This window comes from Hippoglossus hippoglossus, chromosome 21, assembly GCF_009819705.1.
Source record: "Hippoglossus hippoglossus isolate fHipHip1 chromosome 21, fHipHip1.pri, whole genome shotgun sequence".
Classification (NCBI taxonomy): Eukaryota; Metazoa; Chordata; class Actinopteri; order Pleuronectiformes; family Pleuronectidae; genus Hippoglossus; species Hippoglossus hippoglossus.
This window is the reverse complement of record NC_047171.1, coordinates 13148269-13174795: the sequence shown is the minus strand read 5'-3', so window position 1 is coordinate 13174795 and position 26527 is coordinate 13148269. Positions and strand designations below refer to the sequence as shown.

At 40.3% G+C, this 26527-nt stretch overlaps 1 protein-coding gene across 6 annotated transcripts; it reads right to left on the bottom strand.

Moving 5' to 3' along the window:
• Positions 1-77: 77 nt before the first annotated feature.
• Positions 78-25189, bottom strand: zak (sterile alpha motif and leucine zipper containing kinase AZK). 6 transcript variants are annotated; one of them, XM_034575280.1, is made up of 20 exons: positions 25006-25182; positions 22872-23061; positions 20781-20868; positions 16928-17029; positions 16301-16366; positions 16156-16184; positions 15566-15703; positions 12708-12794; positions 12403-12477; positions 12207-12313; positions 9671-9806; positions 4776-4820; positions 4637-4667; positions 4370-4509; positions 4219-4281; positions 4051-4140; positions 2112-2228; positions 1900-1974; positions 1592-1742; positions 78-1075 (listed from the first exon to the last, which is right to left on the bottom strand). In XM_034575280.1, exons 2-20 carry the CDS (start codon positions 23028-23030, stop codon positions 357-359), a joined length of 2418 nt encoding a protein of 805 aa, XP_034431171.1. In that variant the 5' UTR covers positions 23031-23061; positions 25006-25182; the 3' UTR covers positions 78-356. The 6 variants fall into 6 exon arrangements, with proteins under 6 accessions (XP_034431171.1, XP_034431174.1, XP_034431173.1 ...); XM_034575283.1 differs by having other exon boundaries at positions 357-1075; positions 22872-23094; positions 25006-25183; XM_034575282.1 differs by having other exon boundaries at positions 357-1075; positions 22872-23058; positions 25006-25183.
• Between the last annotated feature and the right edge of the window lie 1338 nt (positions 25190-26527).

Genomic DNA, 26527 nt, shown 5'->3' with positions numbered 1-26527 from the left:
TATTTAGTTACTTGTGAAAAACTGGCCTGATAAATAAACATATATTTTTATGTAACATTATCACTCGATGCCATCAATTTAATGTAAGAAAGAACAGGTACTGTATTGTCCTTTATTTATTTTATTTTTTATTTTTTTTAAAGAGCATAATAGGTTTGTTATATTAACCAGGCAGAAGTCAGATTTAAAAATAAAAACCTTATTTGGTCATGCATATATATTTACATATAATAAGTATCAGTGTATTCTCTTAAAACAACTTTTAGCATGTGTGGAGACATAATTTATGTGCATAACCATTTCAGTGCATGACATGTTCAGCATACAAGGAGCTGTCAGTTCATGAGTGGCCCACGTTAAGTTCTCCCACCAGCACCACGCCCCCCCCTGCCGCCTCTCCTCTGTCGACCTCGGACTTGTTTATTGTCCTGACGTGGTAATCTTTTCTGTCGCTCCACTTTGATCCACCCTCCGTCGCTGGCTTTGGCCCCTTCTTTATCCTCACTGGGGTTTGCCGTCACAGACAATATACCTGGTATCGTGGGTAGGCGGTTCACTGATGTGGCACTGTAACTGTTGGACCGTGGCCTCCCTGGCTGTCGCAAGGTTTTGCTGGTTTTATTATAAACATAGCCTCTAGTGTTGGTCAATGCGTGCCCCCTACCCTGCGCTACTCCTACATTTGACGTGCTGCCAAAGTAGAAGTTCTTGCGGTGGTCGTGCACTGCTCCAGCACTGATCGGGCGCTCTCGTTCCCGCTCTGAGGCGCTCTCTGACGTGGTGCTGGAAGGACTGCTGCCCTTTGACCCCAGATGGAGCGACGACAGTTTGGCCGACAGGCTGGCAGTTGGCGAGGAGCTGCGCGAGTCAATCCAGGGCTGTGCTCGGAGGTGGTTTGGAGAGCGACGCACAGCTGCAGCGTAAGAGAACTCCTGGCTTTCATGTGCAGACAGAAACTGAGGCAGAGTGCGGGCATCAGAGCTGGTGAAGGTTGGTCGAGGAGCCGCTCGCTGCGGGGATTTTGCGGTCCTCATCTGCCGCAACCTTACATTGTGCATCCATATAGGATCAATATCTAGAACAGAAGATAAGCAATGATTAACATAAGGGGACATTTGGTAAATATATTCCTAATATCTTATTTTTCATTCTATATCAGGCTATGGTGCTTTCAGTCATTGTTGTCCTAGTTTATGGAATTATCTTCAACATAAATCGTCTCTGCTATAACAGTATCTTCTTTTCAGTAAAAACATATTTTCTTGCAAGCTTTTAGTTAGACTGAAAGTATTTTTCGACAGAGATTGCAGCTTTTATCCATATCATTATTATTACTATTCTCTTTCAATAGTAACAATGCCTTCCTGTTCTATTCCCTTTTGATTGTGATGCTATAGTAATATTATAATACTTAATCTTACAGCTTTTTTCATTTAAGATTTTTTTTGCTTTCTTATCTTAAAGCAACTTGAGTTTGAACTTGACATAAATTAATGGAGACTTCACGAGCAAAACTTTGAAACTGCCCAGCAGTGAGAACTGTTGCCTGTGCACTCAACTAATACAACAAAACTATTAATAAAACTATTACCGGAGCTGGACCAGTCCTTGGGGTTCCAGTCGATGCTGTCCGGTGCCGTCTCGATGACCAGCTCCACCGTCTTTATCACGTCTTGTCCACCACTGACACCCCACGTCACCAGGCCGCTGTGGCGGGTGCACTTTGATGACTTGACATCATTCTGAAGTGTCAAGTAAAAAGGTGATATGAGGGTATTTAGTTTCAAAAAGCTTCAAACTAGTTGCGCTGGTATCCTGGTAGATTTTAGAGTTGAACGGATAATACCTAGATGTTTATTGTTTTGCGAGGTGCCTCCCTCAGGAGCTGAGTTGACTCACCTCATAATTGACTATGTAGTCCACTTTCTGGTTCTCTTTTATTCCGACGATCCATTTGTCCATCACAAAAGGAGGCTGGGTTGTAATAATATTAGTTTGTTAAAAAAAACGTGACAACTGGAATCACACTACAACAACCCTGTGGGTAAAATGCAACCTTAGATCAGACAACACTGAGAAGACATGAGTGATAATGTGTTTTCTGACGACACCTTAGTCATCCGCAGGACGTCCACATCCTGTTGGTTGGCATTAAAGATGACATCTTTGATGTAGGTCACTGCGACGTCATCTCCGTCAAGCTCCATGTACATTTTCCATTTGCAGTCCTTGAAAGAAAAGAGGCATTATGTAGATACTCAGAGAGAAAGAACACCCGATTATATGGAAAAGTGAACCACTCTGTGTGGAGAACTTCACGAACATAAACCAACAGCACAGCCTAGAGGTGGTTTGACGGCAGTGGCCACGCAGTCTCACACTGTGGGTGAAGAAAGAGTTTCTAACATAAAAATATGAACAAATAATTTCAAGGGTGCAAAAACGTATAACTTAATTATTCTAAATGGGATTTGTATGCAATATCTGTACTGGGCAGCAGTAAACAACTATTCAGTAAACAACTGTGATGTTTTATAAAATTATTATGGCAGACAGAGGGAAACAAAAATAGTAATTAACTTTGCTCAGACGTCGCAATATTCCTTGTCAAAATTTGACATCTATGTTTGTTAATATTGGGCTAAATGATGAAGTTTTTGGCACAAGAGATGGTTGTTAAGGGTGAAAACCTATTTTTTTCTTTCTCATGACTTGCTGCATGCGGCACACATCAAATCCTCACTAGGAGGCAGAAATCTGAACAATTCCCCATAGCTCTTCTCCTGCATAACCAACGCTGACGAAGCAGTAATGATTCTGACAATCCCCAAAAGCCTGCCACAAATCCACAGGTCACTGCTTAACCACACAGGGTTCACTGCACAGGCCAATCCATTGTGCAGTGATCACAGAGAAAGACATCAGAGGAGTGGCACTAACACACTCGTCTGAGGAGCCTTTCGCCCTCTCCTGCATCGTCCCCGGGGACTGGAAGCGGCTCAAAAGGGGCAGCTTCAGCAGGCCTCTGGCTCAGAAACACACCGCTGGCCCCTGCGCTGGCCTGGTGTCGGCCCTGGACGGTCGCGCCGGGGCTCCCAGGTCCATGCTAGTCTAATCACTCCAGCAGAAACAATGTCTGGTAATGATGCCTAGGACCCGAGTGCGTCTAATGACAACTCATACATAATTCAGCACCTTTCACTTGGCTGCACGGTGATATCCTCATTAGTAGGGGACCCTCAGTGGCTGTCAGATGGTGGCCGCACAATCGCAGGCCCTCATTTTGTCTTTGAGAAGTGCAGCTGCTTCCATGACATCGCCAGCAAAGAGGGGCGAAGGAAAAAAAATGCAGTGCGGGTTTGTTTTATTTAGTGCAAAAAACCTTCCAGTTTGTAAAAACAAGGCTGACACAGAACCTGACACCAGGCAGGGGAAAATAATTAGCTCTCATTTTCTCAACCTCCTGTTTCCTTCTCCCTGCTGTGTTTTCTACCCACTAAACCACCACATGTCAGAAGAAATGGGAGGCAATTAGCAGTCTCGTTTCAGCCCTGCCGAACACACTGAAAGAGGACTATTTATGATGGGACAATGAACAGCTGAAAGATTAAATAACGTTTGCCTTTTAAAAAGAAAATGACTTCTGGCTAAATGGGCTATTTTTGATTAAATTCAAACAGCAAGTGAAGAGCCACCCTTTCTCCACAGTTTGAGGCCCTAACAAAGGGCTGCGAGCGAGTCGCGGTGGATGCGGCACACGGGCTGAGAATGAAATGTTTATTTGTCTGGTTCTATACACGTCTAGTGCTGCCTTCAGTGGTCAGTATAACAGCCATCATCTCCAATCTTCAGAACAAAGCGCCTCAGTAAGAGGAGGCACTGAAGCAATCATGGCTGAAAACAAGATTCTGTGCATTTATTTAAAAAGCAACAATTATTACCCAACGTTAACATGTGTGTTCACAGAGGCAGCGATGAGATTTATCAGCTGCTCACAGCTGCAGACTATGTTGATGCAGTCAGTGTGTGTGTGTTTGGCTGCAAACTTACACTTTTCCCAGTTCCTGGTTTCCAGTGGTACCCAAACACCAGCTCCAGATTCACAGTTTTGCTCTTCTCCACCTCCTTCTCCAACTCGTCCTGGGAGGAAAAAAGTTGCGAAATGAAATGTGCGAACCTGAAACGGCTTCCTGACAATAGAGAAAGAAACTACCATACCTTGAACAGTGGAGGGAAGTGCACGAATCCAAGGTAATCGTTAGTCAGCTTTTCAATTTCACCCTGCACAAGAGTAAAGGTCAGATTAACCGTCTCCCCAGATATCAATGAATTATATGTGGGTTTTTCACAGTTGTGGTTAATGCCTTGCCTTAAGGTGCATAACGTGACCTTTGGACTTGACGCCCATGTCGTGCATGTCGTACTCCGTGAGCAAAAGTAGCGTCTTTCCAGTGATGTGATTTTTTTTAAACAGGTCAGCGTACATCTGCATGTCACATGTACCTTCCCCTGATATAGAAAATGAAAAACAACCAGTTTTAGCAGTATAAATAAGATTCTAATAGTCATTATAAAAGTCTGAAGGTGCCCAAGTCAGATCTTATGGTTTAAAACATGAGAAAGAAAATGTACAAACCTGCACAAAATAGTTGCTGCATCCAGAAAAACTGAATAAATAAAAATAATCACAGGTTATTTTTTTAATGACAATGTTATTGAGACATGAGTTGGTATGTATTGTAGTAGTAAGGTGTAGAAAATACACTGATACTGACCACATGCTCCTCAGTCCAGGCATAGATGTCATGATTGGGCAGCAGCTGCACAGAAACACAACACAAATTGATGTAAAAGCAGTAAAATATCGACGTGTGCATTTATGACTCACAATCTTCAAGTAAACATCACAAGACATTAGTAAATGTGATTAAAAGGGAAAATAGCCATGTTTTTCACGTCTTCAGAGCCATTACTTTGCCGGTTATTGTGCTGTGTGATTAAGAAGAATCGCCTCTAATGGTCTATACCAAACCGAAAACGTCCATCTGACTGATCTCACGTGATCTATTTGAACGATAAGTTATTTATTGCTCATTAAATGTAATCAGGCAGAAAGCCGCCAGCCAAAATAAAGATTTCATCATTGTGCTCATGAGACACGGTGCGCAGTGACAGAAATAATGCAACGGAAAATTGGAGGAAAGACGACTAAATGAATGAGCGGGCCCCATTCACTGTCTTCTTCCCGAGACGTAATGAAAACAGCTCAGACTATTAAGTGAATGCCAGTCTCAATATCGCTGCCATACATTTCTGTGCAGGCGGCCGCCGCCTCATAAAGCTGCTCAGCCCCGCAGCATTGTCTGCCACCTCCACTGCTGCAGCTCGGAAGTAAACAGATTCAGAAACACTCCTCCACTGCCAAAGTCTCATCGGAGTAAGTTAACGTCACTTTTTCCCAGCAGCGTATTGTGTTTCATGAATGTGCTGCCACGCTTCTGTTATTGAGATCCAGAGGGTTGCTGTTGACAAAAGGTGCCGGAATTTCAAATTCATAATGCTGACACACTTTATGTTTATGATACATGTGGAATCTGAAGGGGAACTTTGAGTTTGGTTTAGTTCACACAATTCTGCCCCCATGTGGACTAATGGATGCTTGGTAACCAGGAGATGAAGTGAGAACTGAGTCACATGTTGTGAAAGTTAGTGTCACAAGAAAAGGCAACAGATAGGAAATGATATTTTGCAACCGTAGTAAAAAGATTTCACTCACACAGGGTTCTTCATGGCCTAAGTCCCACAAAGTCAAGGACCCAACGTGACATAGTTTGTGAAAAGTGTTAATATAAGAACTTTTAGGTTTTACAAAAGCTCAGTCAAAGACAACAATTCAAAAGTGAGAGGCTTGAACGCTTCTCAATTCACAAAACTAGGAAAGTGTTACAGTAGTAAATGGTGAATGGAATTTATTTATATAGCGCTTTTCTAGTGCTGTTGACCACTCAAAGCACTTTACACTTAAAGCCACATTGACACATTCATAGAGCGCTTCTATATGCAGAGTTTTTTCTATTACACACCATTCACATACTGTCTGGACTGCACTAGAGGAGCTGGAGATCGAACCACCGGCCTTTTGGTTAGTGGACTGATCTCCTGAGCCACAGCCATCCAGTAGCAGGACTATGGGGTTTCTTGTCTTCTCTGACATAGCAATATATTGTATAAGTTGAGAATTAGGGAGGATGATTTATTTATGAGTAGAAGACGTGAGAGAGGGTGGGAGAAACACAGACAGTAACACATAGCCTCTGTACTGACATAAGTGAAATAAAAGAACTGAAATTTCAGTTTTTCAACAAGCCGTGTCAATTTATTTCTATCTTCAGAAAATATTCAAGGATTTCAAGGACCCGTGGGGACCCTGGGGAGAACTATCTTCCCCGCCCTCTCTCCCGCTTTCACGCTCAACTCTGTTCTGACAAATAAACATCTGAAGCTCACAAAATATAATTTTTTTTAAATCACTAAGTTCACACACATGGAAAGTAATAAAATCAATCCAAGACAAACAATTAAGCAGAGAAAGTCAAAAGAAACTGATTTATTGACAAAAAAATGAAGAATGCAGGAAAATAAAATCACACCAAGAAGCTGTGCGTGTGTGTGTGTGTGTGTGTGTGTGTGTGTGTGTGTGTGTGTGTGTGTGTGTGTGTGTGTGTGTGTGTGTGTGTGTGTGTGTGTGTGTGTGTGTGTGTGTGTGTGTATTTGTGTGGTGTGTGTTTGTGTGTGTGTATTTGTAAATGTAAATACTGCTGAAAGTATGTGTTAATTACACGTGTATAGGGCCTGATGGCCTGGGAGTACAGGCGATGTTTGAATAGGAGTATTAGCTCATGGCAGCGAGGTAACAAGCAACAACACAGGGATACAGAGGATTACATCCTCATGAGACCCACTGATGATCACAAGTGAAGGGGACAAATTAATGGGCTCTGCTCAGGGAAGCATGTCCTTCACCCAGATCAAGCATAAATACCTAACTCAGTGCTAATGCATTGTTCTTTACTGAAAGTGCAGCTCTTGATGCTAATATTCAGATTAGATTGCACAGTATTTAACTGTATGTTAAATGTGTCTATGGGTGGAAATTATTTAGTTAAAATTGATATTTTGGTATAAAACATAGACTTATATAAAGATGGACGACATGATGGCTCTACAAAAGTGAAGCCAAAGTGTCTTGATCGCCACCTGGTGGCTGGCTGCAGTACAGATCATAAACCCTGCCTCCTCCATGTTAGTTAAGGGAACATGATTTTAGATAGTTATCACACTAATGTTGGTCCTCTAACTGCTAATTTGGCCTCATTTCTGGATTGTGGGAGGAAGTGGAGATGTGTCCTTCATCTGTATAAATAGTCTATGGTGCAGAATGGGACTTCTGATTGAGCCAATAGGGAAAAAATATTGTTAAGTAGTATTTGTTTGCAATTTAGCAGGATTATACATATTTTACAGAACCGATTCCATGAAATTTGTGGAGGGGTGGATCCAAGGAAGACCCAATACATTTTGGAGCGGATCTGGATAAAGAGCTGGATACAGGATTCTTTAACTTGGGCGAGATAGGCCATATAGCCTTGACAGAGATCTGCGCTCTCCGAGCCTTTCTAAATAATTTGCTTAAAAAAAAAGTCTTGCTCGGGAAGTATAAAGTAAAATAAGCAAATGAATCTGACAGTTGCACAGTGCAGTCCGTCTCCTGCTGTTTTGAACCTGGGTCACTCAGAGGAAAAAACATGTACTTTCTCATCCTGGTAAGAGAGTGCATCTCAACAACTGCACTCCACCACATCCATAACAAATTGGCCAATCTTAATGTCAGCAAAATGTCACTTCATCATAAAAGCCTGGTCTTCTCGAAGCAACTGGCTTGTGTGGCTCTTTCTTCACAGCATGGCACTATACAGCCAGTACATTAGGCATACGCCAAATGACATCCATAATATACATAGGTGGAGGGTTTCCAACATGTTCTATAATATGCCCCTGTGCTACATCGAGCTATTACTGAATTTATATCGTGAACAAAGTAGAAGAAAAGCTACGCCCAGACATGTTTTAAGTAATGATTATCGAAATTATGAAATGATCAACGTGACTTAACAAGCCGTTCGTTTTCGAAATCCGCAAACACTAATAAAGCAACCGAGCGAGATGTGGCAATGCCAAACACGGGAGAGGTTTTATTCACTGTTGTCAGACCAAGTGAAGCATCCAGCACCCAGAGTCATGTTGATTTTGTGTCCTTCCCTGACACAGCTCGACTTGGAGGAGTTCTGCTTGGCCTGCATGTTGACCTGCATGCCCGAGTGCAGCACAGGCCAGCCGAAGTCCACGGAAAACATGTCCTTAAAGCCCTTCACCACAGACTGCAGCTTCACCCCCTCGTTACTCGAGGCCGTGATCTCACACGACATCCGCGAACTGTTCGACTCCTCCGTCTTTGACTGATAGAACGACTTAGCGCTTATCTTTTTTGCCACAGGTAAGAAGAGCTGAGAGGCAGAGACAGGGAGGAAAAAAGAGGGGGAGGAAGAGGGGATTGAAAAGAAAAGGAAGTAATCAGTTTCAGTCCACAGAATAAAGTGTAAAATAAGAAAAGTGGGCAATTTTAAGCTCAACACAAGATGTGATTTAGAAAACAAAGGGAACAAAGCAGAGGTGTGGAGCAAAGGAAGGTTTGGACAAGAAAAGAAACACAGGAAATGATTCCAGTGTGTTTGATTCCAACAATTTCCTGATTCCCTAGAAATGATGTGTTGTTGAGCGACATCTTCCATGATATCTGCACTGTGCACCATTGTGCCAGGCAGTTTGAGATAAATCATTGTGCATCCTTCACAGAAACACCAATGAAAAGAAGAGTAGAACAGTTTCGGGAAAAACAGATTGATAGAAATGCAACGATTTCGATAAACAAATGATAATTTCTGGCATTTTTCAAGCAAAATGCCAAATATCTGTTGGTTTTAGTTCTTCAAAGTGAGGCTGGGATGCTTTTTTTTGTCTTTCATGAGGTAAAAATAATATATTTGAGTTTTGGAATGATCATCAGATAAAACAAACAATGTGATTATTGCATAATATATGTTTTTACAAGACTAGACTAGAGAGAAAGTAGGGACTGATGTTAGGAGATGTTGCACATCAACCTCTTTTGCATGGGAAAAATAAATTCAGCGAAACAAAAGGAGACAGAAAAACCATGAAGAAAGTCTTGGACTGCAGTTTTCACTCCGTGCATCATGCTGCAAATGTTCCTGTGCAGTTGTCATGCACTACACTGCATGTAAATGCAGTATTGCCAATGGTGTCTGCTACACATAATGTTCTCATAATGTGCTTCCGCCCTCTTCTCATTCCACGCTTTTTATTTTCATCTCACTGCTTCTCCATTTCCACTTCACCCCGGAGAAAACATCAGGACGATTCTGTCCCTCTCTTGATGCGAGTGAGGAAACCAGTGAATACACACGTGAACAGCGGATGTAAAAGTGAGGTGTTGTTGCTGTGACCACTTGACAGCGTGCGGCCGCTGACCTGAGGGTCAAGGTGAGCCGAGGTGCAGCCAAGGTGAGGAGGGGGATAGGGAGGAACTCACCGGGGTGTTGGACTGTTCAACCAGTTTGCGCTCCCACATCTTCAGACGCCGCTCTCGCTCCTTCAGCTCCTGCTCTTTAGTGCTCAGGTCTCTCTCCAGCTTCTTGAGTCTATCAAGTGTAGCTTCAATCTCAAACCTGCAGTTTACAGCAGAAAAGTGGACAATATAACGTTAGTCTGTCTCCCTGCCCACTGCTGGGACCAGCTTAAAATGGATATCAAACATTGAATGACCTCTGTGAATGATAAAACACTATACAAATACATTTTCATTGCCTTGCCTAAAGGGGTAAATCTTTATGGCTCCCAAAAAACACCACATACGTTTTTATAAAAGTCAACTTACGTCCTAAAACAACTGGGAGGTGACTTTTTAAGCAAAGTTACTCTCGTAGGAGTAAATAGTGCATGTGTCAAAATAAACTACTACTAACGAACCTGTTAACCACTACAACACTATTAATCGTTTATGTGTTTTTAACATGTAAAAAGTTTGACCTATAACATGTGGCATGTATTCCTTATTAAACAGTACAAGCACATGTGACTTTTTATGGCTGCATCAATACATTAAATGGCATCTTTGGGAAATTTGGGGATTTCCACTGGAATTTCAGATGCAGTCATGTGGGTTTGAAAAATGTTGGCATGTCATTAAGTTTAAGAATTAACAATGGTGGTTCATCACACAGAGAAATAAGCTTTGAGACAGACAACACTTGTTTGGAGCGATTCCTTTTTAGTTTAGGCTTTTTCATGAAATTTGTGGATAGAATGTCACCAGAAAAGTGGCGCAGTACTCGGACGGTAAGTTGTGATACATATTGAAAGCAAAACTAACTGAAACCCGTCTGTAAACAGCCACGTGATGCCCTGCAGGCACAGAGTGATTAAGCTTCTTAGAGTCTGAAGCTTTGAATGCCAAGGACAGGACAATGCCTCACGCTAACGTCACGCTGAGGGAGTTTGTTTTGCCCAGCAGGTGGGGCTGCACATTGTGTTGTGGAGCACATGCTGAGCCTCCGCCCAACAGAAATGCTCTCTTTTCATAAACACATGCAGCCCAGGCAGGAAGGCCCATCCCCTTACTCCACGCTTCCCACCTCAAACAATTTCCACTCGTACTCCACTTCCCAAATAATTTGTTCTCCTGCTTCCCACTTTCCTGATAAACTCTTGCAGTATTTCACATCCACATTTGAAATACAACAGTCAGAGAAATGTTGCTTCTTCTGCAGCTCCCACTGCATCTCAGCTCAAAACAAACAAACACATTTCTTTTCTTCTATTTATCCAGACAAATTAAACTAGGCAAGAATTGATAACTTAATTTTTAATTTTCAAGACTGTGTCCAAACTTTCTGCACAACAGGAGACTCCTGTTCAGTTTGAGTTTTAACTTCATCTGCCTATGTTTATATTGAAGTTCTTACCCAAATAATTTCATACCACGCAGGATATTACACACTATATGGCCAAAACTTAAAGATAAAAGATAAAAAAATAGAGAAACTGATAGATCAAATAAGAGATAAACATGCTCAAATCAGTCAATATTGGTAACTGTCAATGTCTTTTAAGTTTAAAAACTAGATTTTTACTCCTGAGTGAATGTTTTGGTTTTATGGACAGAGAGTGACAAACACTCCATTGTAAACTATCAGTCAAATGTACAGTGTAATATAAGTATTAGTACACTGACATAAAATAATAACTAAGAGGCAAATTTTTTGACTTCCTGTATAATCTATTGGTTCTATTGAATCTATGCATACAAATTAAAACAGGCAATGATTCCATCAATGTGCAACCAGTGAAGATCTAAACACTATTTCAACATGAAACAAAGTCAGAACTTCAACCAAAGACCAATGAGAAACAGGCAATGCTCAGTTACCTTCTGCCTGCACCATATACTGTCTATTTCTGGGTAAAGCACATCAGCTACCTGAGTGAATTAAAAACAATAAATAAATCTCTTTTCTCTCGCCTCTCCTTCCACTCTCAGCCAGTGGAGATTTAACCCTGTCACAGGATTTCTCACTTTCTCAGTTTCCCAGAGTCTCACTCCAACTTGCTCCACCTGCAGATGGCTGCCCGGACACGATGCCACCAGCACAACTTCTGAGGGAAAAACCTCAGAGCGCAGACAAGCCCCACAGAGAGGCAGACAGAGAATAAAGTAACAGCTGAGACTCAGGCTGTGCTGAACATCACCAAACCTCCAGCTGCTCATACAGGCCAATTAAACACTTCTACTTGAAAAAGATGGTGATTATTTTAGGGCCTTATGGGTAAAGAGAGGAAGTATATCCAGATGGATGATTCTTTGGAGGTTTTTCATGCCTTTATGTAGCCATCAGTGTAATTATTAAAGATCTATATGCACGATCTCAAGTCCTTTTTGTATTTCATGGCCCCCATCAGCTACATTTCCACATCATTCTTTGAAAACAGTTGCACATTTCCTTAGGCTGAGGCAGTATATTGGGTTATAAATACATTTATTGGGTCTGGAGAATGGATGATCACATTACCTCCATTCAGCCTTGTTGTGAAGGAAAGAGTTGCACTGTTCAGGAAGTTGGCTGTCGTTAGACATGGACTCCAAAGTAAAGAGGATCTGTTTGAACATTGGCCTTTCCTGAATGAACATAGAAACATTTGCTCTGTATGTGAGTCATGAAAACATACATATTTTGTTCATGTAATGTAACTTTGTGGATGGCTCACTTTTGGATCTGTTGCCCAGCAGTTCCTCATGAGCTCGGCAAAGCTGGCAGGACAGCCACTGGGGATGGTTAACCTCTGAAACACATTTCAAAAATATCAAATGTCAACAAGGTGTTTCCAATGAAATACACAAAACATAAAAAAGTACAATGATATAAAAAAAGTGTAGTTAGCAGCTATTCATTATGGAATTGATTGATTATATTAAATAAAGTCAACCATACACTGGTGAGGCTTAAACAGTGACTCTGTGTGGCAGACAATAATATATTATAATAATAATTAATAATCACACGCTATAATACCTCATTTTTCTCCACCACGAGCCAGGCCACTTGTAAACCTTCCAGACCTTTGAAGGGGATCTCTCGGGTCAGCATTTCCCAAAGCACCTGTCGCATAATCAAGAGCCAAGGTCAGTTCACAGACACAATATCAATATCACACAATATACACATTCATGTATGTGTATGAACTGCCATAACAGCCAAGGATCTGCTGTGTTTCTCCACCGCATGATAGGATTTCTCAAAAAGTTTAGAGATGAATACATCCTGAGCAAGTGTGTTTTATCTGTTAATAAAATATGTGTATTCGTATATACTCAAAACGCTAAACACTATTGTTCTTTGAGACCAAATGCAGCTTATAGAATAGACAAAGATACTATGCAAAAATGTAGCTTATTTTTAGTTTGTATTCTGCAGCGTCAGGAATATGAAAATGTGATGAATGAAAAACAGCCATTAACTGTATACATGTACCTTGTGTTTCTGCATTTCTTCACTTGCCAGCTTCCTCTCATTATATATATATATACTGTATATATATATGTATGTATTTTACTATAGAAATCAGTTCTTCATAAAACACGTCTGAGGCAGAAAAGTGCATACTTAAATCTGCAATCATTCTGCAGTAACTCTGGAATAAAAGGCCACTCATTGCAATCACAAACATTGTCTGTTTTACTCTTCATCCTTGTTTGAAAGGGGCTGGAATTTCAGCTTTAAGTCAATTGAGGATAAGTGGTAATGATTTCCAACTACTCACAAATGTCTTTACACAGACACTTCACAAGAATAAGAACCATAAAGTCACAGTGAGAGACTGTACTTCTGCAAAGGTCAAAAAAATGCTACTGTCCACTTAGGCATAGGAAATAATGCAGAAATGAAAATGGGACAGGGCTACTTATTTTTCTGGGCCAGGAGCGACCAGCGTACTTAAGTGAACTTTCTTTGAGTGCATGAAGCATATTACGGACTGGATATTTTAAAAGTAAAAAATGCATTAATGTGCCAAGTTTCAGTCTGTTCTTCCAGCTGTTAGTGCAACATGTTCACCAGCAGAATCACAGGACCTCCTTCTCGTCCTCGTCCTCGTCCTCGTCCTCCTCCTCCTCCTCCTCCTCCTCACTCTTCTGTTCTATTCCCCTTCACCTCATGAGCTCTTCAGTGCGGCTGGGAATTACCAATGTGTATTTTAAACTTGGACCGGGAGGGAACCACCCAAATATACTGGCATATCTAGCACTCAACTTTTTAAAGTCATCTTTACAAATATAAAAGTTATTCATGATGTTTGGCTTTTTCAACAACTTGCTAATGTAAATGTTGGTAACATTAGAAAAGCGGTACTGTAATGCACAACACCACTAAGATTAGAAATATCCTCTCTGAGATTAAATAATAATTAATATAGATGCATAATGAATAATGCCGGATTACTTCATGGGCTAATTTGGGATTTTTGTAGTAATGCATATATAATGATACAAAAATAATTCACATGGTGATAAGGATGTCGATTACAATGACAATAGTCAAAGCTTTGAGACATTCAGGTCAGCACCACTCTCCAGTATACAGGTCCATTTCCACTTGCTCCAGATTGACCACTTGTACCATGTTTACCTGTTTAGATTTAGTTAGTGAAGAGGCAGTGTTGCGTGCTCCGCTGTTGAGGTTTCTGCAGCTTCGGGCCAAGGGGCTGAAGGAGGCTGTTAAACTTGCAACGAAGGGATGATAGGTGACTGATTTCTCCACTGAATTCTGAACATTCGCCACAAAGTAAATGGAACTCTCCCGCTCTCTGCTTTTTACTGTGGCTGGTTTGACAAAATCAAAAACGAACTTGCTGCTCGACACTTACTCAGCGAGCTGGATGCTCTTGCTGAGCTGACTGGACATATTGACAACGATACAAGAAGGAGGAATAGGAAGAGATTTCATTCCTCAGGTCCCTGTGCACCTGTCTTCTCTTCTTCTGTCACCACAGAGCCAGTCAAGTGTACCACTACGAGTCCATGCAACTGGAAAGGACCCATCTTTCTCTCCCAAGGGAATGCAATCAACGTCGCATGGAGAATCACTGCATGTACATAGGAACTTTGTCACTTCCTGCCAAGTATAGGGAAATACCCAACAGTAACACGGAGGGCACTGGTGGGCCTGTCTCCCAGAAATATCAAATGACCTTTAACTTATGCACAGGTTCCACACACTAACTTTTTGGATTCCTCTTCATCCTGTCAATGCTACATCCTGCACGGACTCTGGAGTCCCACATTCAGGCCGGTGCTCTTGACAGCCACCTCCTCGCTTCAGTCGCCCACCACACAGCTCCGGTGCACCGCAGCACATCAGCTCACCATCATGAGACTTATATATATATATATATACTTTGAGATGTAGTGTCTTGTTTTGAATATGAATATGTACATTAAGAAGAATCAGTGTCAAGTTTTCATTTATTTTCATTTTTATCCATCCACCTCCATCCATCCGCCGGCCTCCTTCCACAGTCCAAAGACATGCAGTTTGGGTTAATTCCGGACTGATGTACCCCTGCCTCTCACCTGATGTCACCTGGTACTGGCTGCAGCTCCCCCCCGACCCTCAGAGGATAAATGGTTTAGCTAATATATGAATGGCTGGACGTTCAAAACAATGTCCTTGTTGGAAAGTGCATTTCCTCTCCCTGTGAGCACACTGAGACACTCAGTGACTCATTACACATTATGGGACCTATTATAAAGAACGGAAACCTCTGTCCTACCTGTTTTTTATCCTATAGGAAGTAAATATGTTCCAAAGAACTACACAACTTGCATAAGAGTTATGAGTTAAGTGTGAAACTCCCCCACCCCCTTGTCACTCACCACGCCATAGGAAAAAGTGTCACAGGTCTCAGACACAGGCAGGCTCTGGATCACTTCTGGAGCCATCCAGGGAAACGTGCCAACCAAGGACATGTGCGTTGTGTGGGTCAAGAACTTAGACGCCCCAAAATCACAAATCTGAGGAGATAAGAATGGAATTGAGACTGATTTTGCTGCAAAGATTGGTTTCTACTGTTGTGTTATCGCATCATTCAGGTCTGATATTAGCTGCTGCTTTAATCACTGCAGTGCCACAGGAAAATTCAATTTGAAACACTATGGTCTTACAGAATGTCTCTTTAACATATGTTCAGAGTAACATGAACAGTTACAGAACAAACTACATCAAAAATACAAAACAAGATTTTGTTGAGTTCCATTCTCTCCCACGTTTATGATAAATATTCTTTGCAGTAAGACACAGCGGTTAATGCTCTCAGTGGCTTCTTGCACATGCTAAGTTAGTCACTGCCCTCTTGTGTCCATATACTGTAGGTAAGTAACATACTAGTATTTCATGCTCATATTCCATTCAAACCTATATAGATAAAAGATCACATTTTCACTGTGCAGTCATATTAAAAACTCACCTTGAGAACTTTGTCTGAAGATAAAACAACTGAAAAGGAAAATAGAGAGAAGCTATTAACGTATAAAATCCAGCGTTAATGTAAAAACAAATTAATATTCATTTTTGGACGTATTGGTAAAACAATAATGTTGCAAATCTGTTACCGTTCCTGGACTTCAGGTCTCTGTGGATCACCTTAATCGGTGCCTCTGAGTGTAAATAGTGCATCCCTACAGGAGAAGAAGAGATGTTTTTCATAAAGATAAATGAACAGATTTTCTCAATCACATGACAAAGTAATGCATCTTTCAGCTGCTCGTGATCGAGGAGGGACAGCATTACATTGCAAACACTATTTGTGTAGCATTCAGCCAAAGTGACAAGAGCTGCTTTAAATAGAAACGTATACTATTTGATGTTAATAATTGGGACTAATTGACTCTTGTTCATATTTAATTGTAGACTTATAGTACAGCTACACCGCCTGCACACACTGAAGCACACAACAGTTGGTAATCTGTGTAAAAATCAATAATGACGATAACAAATAGATATCAAATATTCTTTCTTGCTTTGTAAACATTTTGAATACTAGAACAGCTGAGGCAGTCTCATCAACATTTTACTTATCAACATATGTGACTGAAATTGCAAAATATAAATATCACACAGCACAATTTCAGCATTGGTTTGAATTATTATGTCATGTGAAATCACAATTCCCCACATTTGCATAATACACGCCTATAGCGGCTGGATATAATAGGGGGATAAACAACAGTCACATTTACCTCGGCCAATGTCTGCGGCCCATGTCATGATCTGTCCCATGTCCATGTCCTCGCTCTCATCACTGGACAGGTATTCATACAGTGATCCCCCACTCGCATACTCTGTAAAGGAATGTGATTGTGTTGTAGATTAAAATAGATAAAGACATTCGGGAACAAGAGCAGAAGAAGATTTGTGCTGATAAAATGTCTTACAGTGACAACACCTTTCTCTTGAGGTATTTTACATATTTGTATATAATCATTTTCAACTTATCTTGTGCCTTTTTTAAGCGTTTTTCTACAAGTTTTATTTCTAACATTGTACATCTTATTTTTATTCATGTTTGTGTTGCCTTCCTCTGCCATGATTGTGCAGCTCCGATGTTATTTTAAATGCGCTCTATAAATAAATCTGACTTGACTTGAATTGACTAGTGCAGTAGGAGAGAGAGAGTTGCATAAAAACAATAAATAGTTGAAATCCTGCTTGACAACTCCAAGAACCCACAATTTCAAACTGCTCTCGTCACCAGCCTGCAGCTGTATTTAGCTTTATTTAACATAACGAAACTGAACAAACTGGTGTGTTCGGTCTAAAAATTCCACAACACAAAGGAATAATCTCTCTGCTCTGCTTCAACAGGTTTCATACATTTCAGACAATGCTTTTGCAAACATCCTCTCTGTAATAAAGAGATTTGATAAAGCTTTTGTAAATGAAATATGTAAAACTAATGTGATAATCAAGATTTTTGCTGTTAGTAGACATGTGGAGTAAAGTGCTCGAACCACTATTAACAAGCACTATCATAACAACTAACACAGCAGGGATCCACTGTTTGTGCATAATAACCCAATCATATCCCAACACAATGAACGTAAACATGCACAGCCGCAAAGTAAGGACTGTAAATAACAATTAGAAAATACACCCAACAATTTAACATTTTCTATGGGCCTTGGTTTTACTTGTATTGTAGCAGGGGCTGATGTAGAAAGTGTGTTTTAGATGAAGTAACATGCAGCAACACTAACTTTCACCTTATTTCACCTGACTCTGTACTTTGTACTTTAATACGTTCATCCGCATTCCATAGATAATGTGGTTAGTGGCTCTAATGTAAACTGCACCTTCCTTTTCATCTCAGCTACCTCCTCAGAGGGAGGGAGTGTCATGTCACATGAGTATGGTGGCCCTGAAGTGCAAATCCGAAAAACATATCACTGAACACAAAGAAGAACAAACAACGGCCAATAAGGAAACACAAATACATATAAGAGAACACAACGGCAAAACACAAAACACGACAGCAAATAAGAAAATGCAACAGCCAATAAGAAAACACAATGGCAAAACACAAAAAAACACAAAAAGAAATATTTATTATTGTGTTTTCTGACTTGTTACTGTGTTTTGACATTGTAATTTTCATTTCAGGGCCACCGTACAAATACGTTTTAATTAGCCATCAGGTGAATGCGCCTTTACTCAGAACTATAACCAACTTTAATTCCCATAGCTTATGACGGCTCGGAGTGACAGCAGATATTGTTAATCTGCTGCGGGTCAACAGAGACAAACAGGCGTCTTGAACAGGTTGTAGATTGTGGGAGCTGGAGAGAAGTGCTCGGCCTGATGCTGTGTGTCAACTGACAGGGGAAATTTATAACACAGCTGATGAATGTGGACATTGCCTGGTCAGGGGGACCATAAAAAATTTTCATGAATCTGTTGTTAATTAGATTCTGCTTTCATAGTAAATAAAGACACTAAGCAGCTCCTTGACAACAAAGCTGTTCTGTTACACAGCTGCAAAACACTACAGCTGTTGCCGAGGAGGAGACACACACAAACTGTGAGGGCTTCAGAGGCAGCTCTGCAGGTCCTGCTCTGAAACTGTATATCTAGTGATCAAAACTTTAAATGCTTTCATCTAAATGTTAATGATTGCTGCTTCTTTCCTCAATTTGCAATTCTTTTCATTTCTGTTTACAGACTCTTCTTAACTTTTCACACTGAAATGATCTGTTTCAGTCGTACTGGCTTATTTAGTGCGTGAGAATAAACAGGGACAGAAAACCCTTGATTCCATCATCTGTATAAAGTCAAATTTAAAGGGTGTTCTAAACTATTTAAAGAGGATATTTAGCTGTGAGACATGGAGTTGTGTGTATGTAAGTTGGTTTTAAAATGTATTGCACTCTAATATTAATGTGAGGTTCCATCACAGTGTGATGCTGCAGAGGTTCCCAGCTCGACCCATAATATCAGATATTTATCTTCTACCACTCTCAAACTTACAGTTATAAACTTGATCTCAGATTGACTGTAGTCATGCCAACAATTAATATGTCACACAATTCTGGAAAAAATATTTACCAACTTAAAAAAGTAGGTAAAGAAATTTTTTTTTTCAGTGAAATTAAGCTGGGGACTTCATTTCAGTGGGTGTGATGTGAAGGAAATTATCACCGTAATTCTTGAGTTAGGGCCAAAATACATGTTTTGTGACATCACTGTGACCTTTGAGCTTTCCTTTCTCTAACATATACATAAACAATCCCTCAGAATGAATCATCTTCCAGCCTCCGTATGTTGTTAACAGCAAGATGAGAAGAGAAAAGTAGTTGTACAAACTTCTCTTAGTATATAAACCTAAATGTATCAACACCCATAGTCACGGGAAATAACCAGATTACAGTTGACTGTTCTCAATAAAACATTTCTTTTAGTGAGATGTGAACTGTGGGCTTGTTTTTAATACATTTCAATTCATTTCATTCAGTTTGAGATGCTGTGCATTTTCCACGTGATGAAAGTATGTGATGTTCCCTGTTCAGGATGTGAATCATCTTCATTCACAATATGTTTTACTGTTTTCCTGGCAGGGGATCAGTCTTTGTCTCAGTATGGACGAGACATTAGAAGTAAAGGACCCGTGGGCAGTCACTAGGTTTCCCAAACATCCAGCAATCCCTGAATGTCAGAGTTTTTTATAGAACAGAAAATCTTTGTTCAACCCGAGAGGCTCAGAGGTTCACGCTCTGATGTAGAGTGGGTAAACATATAAAGAGCCTATAACACAGCTTCTCATGTAGGCTGAGTTGTTTCATCTAAACTGCTGCTGGAGGGCTCTGTTGTTGTTTTCAAGATAAAGAGCCTCTTTTATTTCACTCATAAGAAAGAAGGAATAGTCCTCAGTTTTACAAATGTAATTAAAGTCTTGATTACAGGTTTATAAATGAGACTAATTATGTAATTTAATTAAACAATTTGTTGATTAATTGATAAGCTTATTTATACAAATTAATTTAGATAATTAATAAATTAATTGAATCAACTAATCAAGAAAATGTTTTTCACTATTGGTCAAACAAGAAACTATCTGAAGAATCACATTGGATTCAAAAAATTTACAGAGAGAGAGTGTGCGTGTGCATGTGTGTGCGTGAGTGTGTGTGTGTGTGTGTGTGTAAGGAGAAAGTTTTAGCCCTCAACAGATGAATGAGACCACAGACTTCTACTGTCAGTGCACATACATCGCAAAACACACTTTACAGGGCCCCTTGTTTTGTACAGTCCACAGCAATGTGTGCTTTACAGGGCGCGTTGTTCTTCTCAGCCTCTAAATCAGACAAAAAACACACAACTGCTGTATCAACGTGTGCACTTCCTGAACCCTCCGCAATTCACTAATGCTTCCATAGAAACCTCGGCAGCATTCATTGTTGAATAAACTGTGCAACTGATGCAAACACATTCAGCTGCTGCAGTTTTCTAACATGATGTGGTCCAGTCGTCACACTGCACTTTGCACTGCGACGTGTCAGCATGAATGGTTGACCATTTGTTTTTGTTTTTTAAACTTACCAGTAACGATTCCATAGTGGGGAGCCTCAATAATTGCACCATAAAACTGGATGATGTTACGGTGGCTGAGGACACTGAGGATTTCAGCCTGAGCAATGAAAACACAGAGAGAAAATATTAACTTCATCTTTTCCATCATAATTAATATTCCTATACATGTAACTGCAAATCATTATACATGTCTGAAGAAACAGGACTAGTAATCTACAGCCATTGAGCTAACATGCTAATGATAAAGCAACATTATGCATCTTTTTTACCTTAAAATAGCAGCTTCAAAAAGATTTGATGTAACTTTGGCGAGTGGGTAAAATCTCCTGTGTGACCTGACTCATGGTCACGGCTTTAATTTTCAGAATCAGGTCAGCAAGTTCAACAGTAAAGCTGAACTGTAGATTTAAAATATTAAGACTCCTGAGCAGAGTTTGGTGTATTTGTAACGCAGGAGCTCTTCTGCTTCAGGAAGCCAGGGATCATGGGTAATATCGACCCTTCAGTTGTGTTTCAGTTCAGTGAGTGGGACTATGCAGAGCTCAGACACGGAGCTCCACAGAATAATCACCATGTAGTCTCAGCGTTGCAGGACTCACACGTATGAGTTGAAAGGGCTTCAATCGAACCGCTGCTCATTCACTTTGAATGGGGTGACTTCCTGTGTTGCTAAACTGCATTGTGGTTCAGTTACATTGCGTTGCATTGCGTTGCATTGTCTTGCATGTGGAAGAAGCACAGCTGACAGTGCAGGCACTAACCCATCAAATCACATTATTTCATAGTTGTGCGTATAGGTGTGTGTGAGTCGCACTGCAATTACACCTCCGAAACGCTAGTGGCAACGCTCTGTTAACTTCAGAACACTGGCAAGTGCTACTAAGCGGATCGTGTTGGAGTTGGAGCTGATAGATGTTGAAGAGCAATTACTAGAACTGCAACGAAGAAAAGAAATACGTCGTCTGTGTTCGTTCCTTCAACTCAATAAAAAAAATGGCGGTGAGTCTGCCGGAGATGCGACGCTACCAAAGCGGACCAATCACAGCTCTTGTGATCTGCGTTGCCTCGGTGCGTAGTTACATTTTTGGGGAGGCGCTTGTCAGGTTACGGCGTTGGGCTCTGCGTAGGGTACACGTCTACGCATAGGCTACAGCTTCCACGCAGAAGCATCAATTTGGTTTTACTGCAACAGATACCTGTGAGTCCAGCTTTAAAGTTCCATAGTGTTGCTTTGAAGAGGTATAATGTCTTTCCATCTTATTTTAGTCTTCTGGGAGTGTTATCATTTGCTTATTAGCGCAAAACACAAAGTACAAATAAAAAAGTGTAAAGGTTAAGGGATTGCCATGAGCATCAGGTCATGAGCCATATCATAACAATTCATACATTAGTTGTTGAGAGATTTTAGGGTTTAAAAACACCACACACAAATGTGAAGTACATGGTGGCAGTGGATTAAATGTCCAATCCTTTGTAAAACTGTTGTTAAGATATTGTAAACAACAGCTACATGCGGGTATGATTAAAAATAAAGGAGAGATTATATATAAAGACAATAATATAATACACAGTCCCAGAGGGTCTCGTGTGTCATCGTTTCAAGAATGAATAGAAACTTGACAAAACCAATATATTTAATTGTAGTCAAACACTGTAATTAAAGGAACAATTGGTTGAAGTATTAGTTATTATTTTTCCCTGAACACGCATCTCTCCAACACTTGAGTGAAGCTGAATGGATATCTGTGATCTTTTACAGTTTTATAAAAGACACGATGAATACTTTTTCTGAGCCTATAAATGTAAAACAATCTCCATGAAAAGATTTCAAAGATAATTCATTTTTTGTTTTTAAGACAATGAACCCGAGCTTTCAAAGGGATTTCAAGAACGGTCTCTTCTGTAATTGGGCCAAACACATTCTTTCATCGGGCGATGTGGTTTCTTTTTGCAGCACGCTTCTGAGAGTGAGGGAGTATAATGACCATGAGTGACACATATGGAAGTCACCACATCCCACTAAATGGGGCAGCAATTAAAATGATTACTACACTGACAATTAAAAAGTATATGAAAAGCTCGGGCAATTACGACTCCTACCTCGTTCTCGATCTTGAGCAGCTTTTTCACCGCCACCTCTTTGTCCTGGGAGATCCACCTGGCTCGGTACACACTCCCAAAGCTGCCACCACCGCAGTTCTCGAAGAAAATAATGTCATCAAACTTGACTTGCACGAAGGAGGCGCTTGGAGACAACATCTCATAATGACACTCAGCTCCAACTCAGCTTCTAGGAGAAAGTATCACAGGAAAAGAGGGAAGCCTGCTTCATTACACAAATTCCTCTATGGTAAAACAAACCTGTTCCTCCAGTGCATGATGCTTCAAAGAATAGCTTTGCTCTGAAATACGACAACTGAGAATGTGAGTCACTGCAGGTCAGACGGACTCTAACAGGACCCAAAAGAGGCTGCTGTGCCGCCGGCTGATTCCTCATGTAGTGTCGGTGTGATATCCCTGATGTTAGCTCTGTGACTTACTGAGCATCCTCTGTCTCTTCCTACCAGCAAACACTGAGCTCAGGGTCCACACTGTTTGTTATGAGGAGGATGGTATGCTTGGTATGCTGTGATCACGCAACCAAAGTCGCAGGCTACTCGAGTCTGGCCGACTGTATTCGGTACAAGTAGGGTCATAAGAGAGAGAGAGCTAAAAACAGGGGCTATAAACTGTCTGTGATTGTTTCGAGACAAACGCCGGGAGAGTCCCTCGTGTTCTCTTTATCTTTTTAGATAAAAAAAGAGATCTCCCTGCCTGTGTAAAGGCCATACATGCTGCATTAGTGTAAACCAGGGTCAGGACGAGCATAATGCTGCCAAACTGTCAATGCAGATGGATTATGTGGTTTTGTGTGTCCGCAACAGCATAAAAGCATCTTTTAAAGAAATAATTAATTACAGGAAATTGTAGCTCCGTTATTGTTCATAGGTTTCCCATTTACAGCTGCGAAATTACAGCTTTTAAAAGCTTGTTACCTGGGTCTTCATTGGGATTGCTATCCATCCCTGCGGGGAATGCCTCCATTGTCACAGAGGGGAGCCGTTCTGCTTCATTCAGCTTTCTGCTGATTTACTTGTATTCACGCCATACTTAGCCTCAAGCCAATCTGCTCAGTGGACCGCCCCACCCCCCTCCAGTGTTGTCCGTCCACTCAAGAAGCCAGGGTTACTGGGATATGGTAGCACTCTGCCACTCATTCCTGCCAGTTTCTCACTTAATAGCAAACAACACTTCAGCACTGCAACAATAACGTCTTGATAGAGCATATGTCAAACTGCATCTTGACCTGTCAGCGTCTATTTCACGTCCTAACAGCAACATGGTAACATTTAAATCCAGACGTTGATATCACAATCTTAAATACTGATCTTACAGTGCATGATGCCTTTGATGGCTTAAATCCAGATGTTGAATTCACAATCTTAGATACTGATTATACAGTGCATGATGACTTTAATGGCTCCAATCCAGATTTTGAAATTACAATCTCAAATACAGATTTCACAGTGCATTGTATCTTTGGTGGCTTAAATCCAGATATTGAATTCACAACCTTAAATACAGTTTTTACAGTGCTGGATGCTTTTGATGGCCTAAGTCCAAATGTTGAAATCACAATCTCAAATACTGATTTCATAGTGCATGACACCTTCCATGGCTTGAATGCAGATGTTAAAATCACAATTTCAAATAGTTTTTGGAATATTAGTGCCTCACCTTTGGTGGCCTGAATCCAGATGTGGAATTCACAATCTTAAATACAGATTTTACAGTGCATGGCAGCTTTGATTGCTTAACTGCAGATGTTAACATAAGTGCAGCCATATCCGGAGCATAATGTCTTTTGTGATTATTGGGGTCTATGTACAAGCACATGCACAGTTCACTGCATTAACAAATAGAACAGTGGGGAAGTGTGTTGCTCTGCTTCATGGTGTTATTATGACAGGACTGGACATGTTGTAATAACACGTACCCACTTAATAATTAGAATAATACGCTACTTTATAAGTATCACACCCGGCTCCACCCAGAAGTACAGTAAACATGTACACACACCATATGTACTTCTTAACAAATATCAGTGTTTAAACTACAGTCACCCTGGATCTTGCATGCATGTAAATCCCGTGTCCACCTCCAACACCCGCCCTCCAACTCCCGCTGAACATACCGACATGAAGTGCGAGGTTTCCGGCTCCGCGGCAAGCTCGTCGTCGGTGCAGGTTCCTCCAGACAGAAACTTTCTCTGGAGAAGTTTCCGGGAAGGCTCATGTGACTAATTTATCCTGTCGTTCCGCGGTGGTTTCACTGGTTACACAACTTCCTCCGGCAGCAGCCAACACACTGACTCCATCACAGGCAACATACTGATGACAACAGCGCCCCCAGCTGGAGCAGAGGGGCACATCCTACCTGCTTGTTCCAATGTTTTTCTCATCGTCCTGGGACGGTGGTGTTCAACATGAGGTCCGCGGACCAACCGAGGTCCCAGTATCATCTCCTACATATCTCTTTAGTTTGTAACCTTCAACAAACTTCACTTTGTAACCTAAAAAATATTAATTACATATTCATGTCAATGTTATTTAAATGTATTCACTCATTTTGTATGTGTTTTTTTCACATTTAGTACTTTAAAGGAACTAAATACATTGACTCAATGAAGTGTATTTTTAAGATACATGGGTCTACTTTCATTTTTATAGCACCCTATTATTTGACAGCTATAGTTAATATTTACTTAAAAACATAACATTGTGAATAACAAATAAATAAATATGATGTATTCCTTCACGTAAAACAATCGGTCTATTAAGTAGATAATATGAGCTCCCTCTGGACCACATACTATAATAACTTCTTACATGTTACTGCAGCAGTAATAACAACAATGCAATGATATAAGAATATATGTAAATATTACACTGACTAATACTGACTGCCTCCATGAGTGCAATGAATTGTCTAATCTTCAAGGGAAATGTGGCTCATGATACCTTTTTCTCTTTTTTAAATTTACTATGGAATATTACTTTCAGTTTTTATTATTACTTGTTATCAATTTGACTCAACACTTCTATATATATAAGTTATCTGAGTCTGATACAACTATACCTCTTACTTTTTAATAATAAAAACAGGTTATAAGAATAGTGTGAAGCACATAAACATTGTTTAGGCTCATCTGTTGAGGACCACAAAAATGAATTGTTGTAACCTTTATAACTCCATATAACTGAATTATTTTACCAAACAGTAGTGAATGTGTAACTTGATCAAAAGTTTTCCTCTTAATTTTAAAGAATTTACCATCATAAAATTGTAAGAACTCAAAATGATGTGCTCCTGGAAAAGAATCATGAGAACGTAGAACAACGTTTATCATTGGCTGTTGAACTTATACTCAGGATTATATTTCTCAAAAAAAAATGTATTCCCTAAGAGCTGAATCCAAAATATCATGAATGACAATTGAATTTCAGTTTTGTCTTGCTCATGAGGATGCCCAGGACAAAACTTGAATCAAACTGGACTTTTAACTAAAGTAAATCTGCCTCAGTAACTGTTTGTTTCAATAAACTGGTTCTTGAGATTTTAATATATGATGTTTGAATTCAAAACAGGAACAACAATACAACAAACAAATACATCTAAAATATTTAATATTTGCAGAACACACAAGGTTTTTTTTA

Excerpts from the sequence above, each read along its gene's own strand:
- zak (XM_034575283.1), bottom strand. The coding sequence starts at position 23,030 with ATGTTGTCTCCAAGCGCCTCCTTCGTGCAAGTCAAGTTTGATGACATT. Across the intron at positions 9,807-12,206 it reads CACAACAAGGCTGAATGGAG|GTTTGAGATTGAAGCTACAC; the intron begins GTAATGTGATCA and ends TGTAAACTGCAG. Across the intron at positions 4,141-4,218 it reads ACTTCCCTCCACTGTTCAAG|GACGAGTTGGAGAAGGAGGT; the intron begins GTATGGTAGTTT and ends TTTTCCTCCCAG.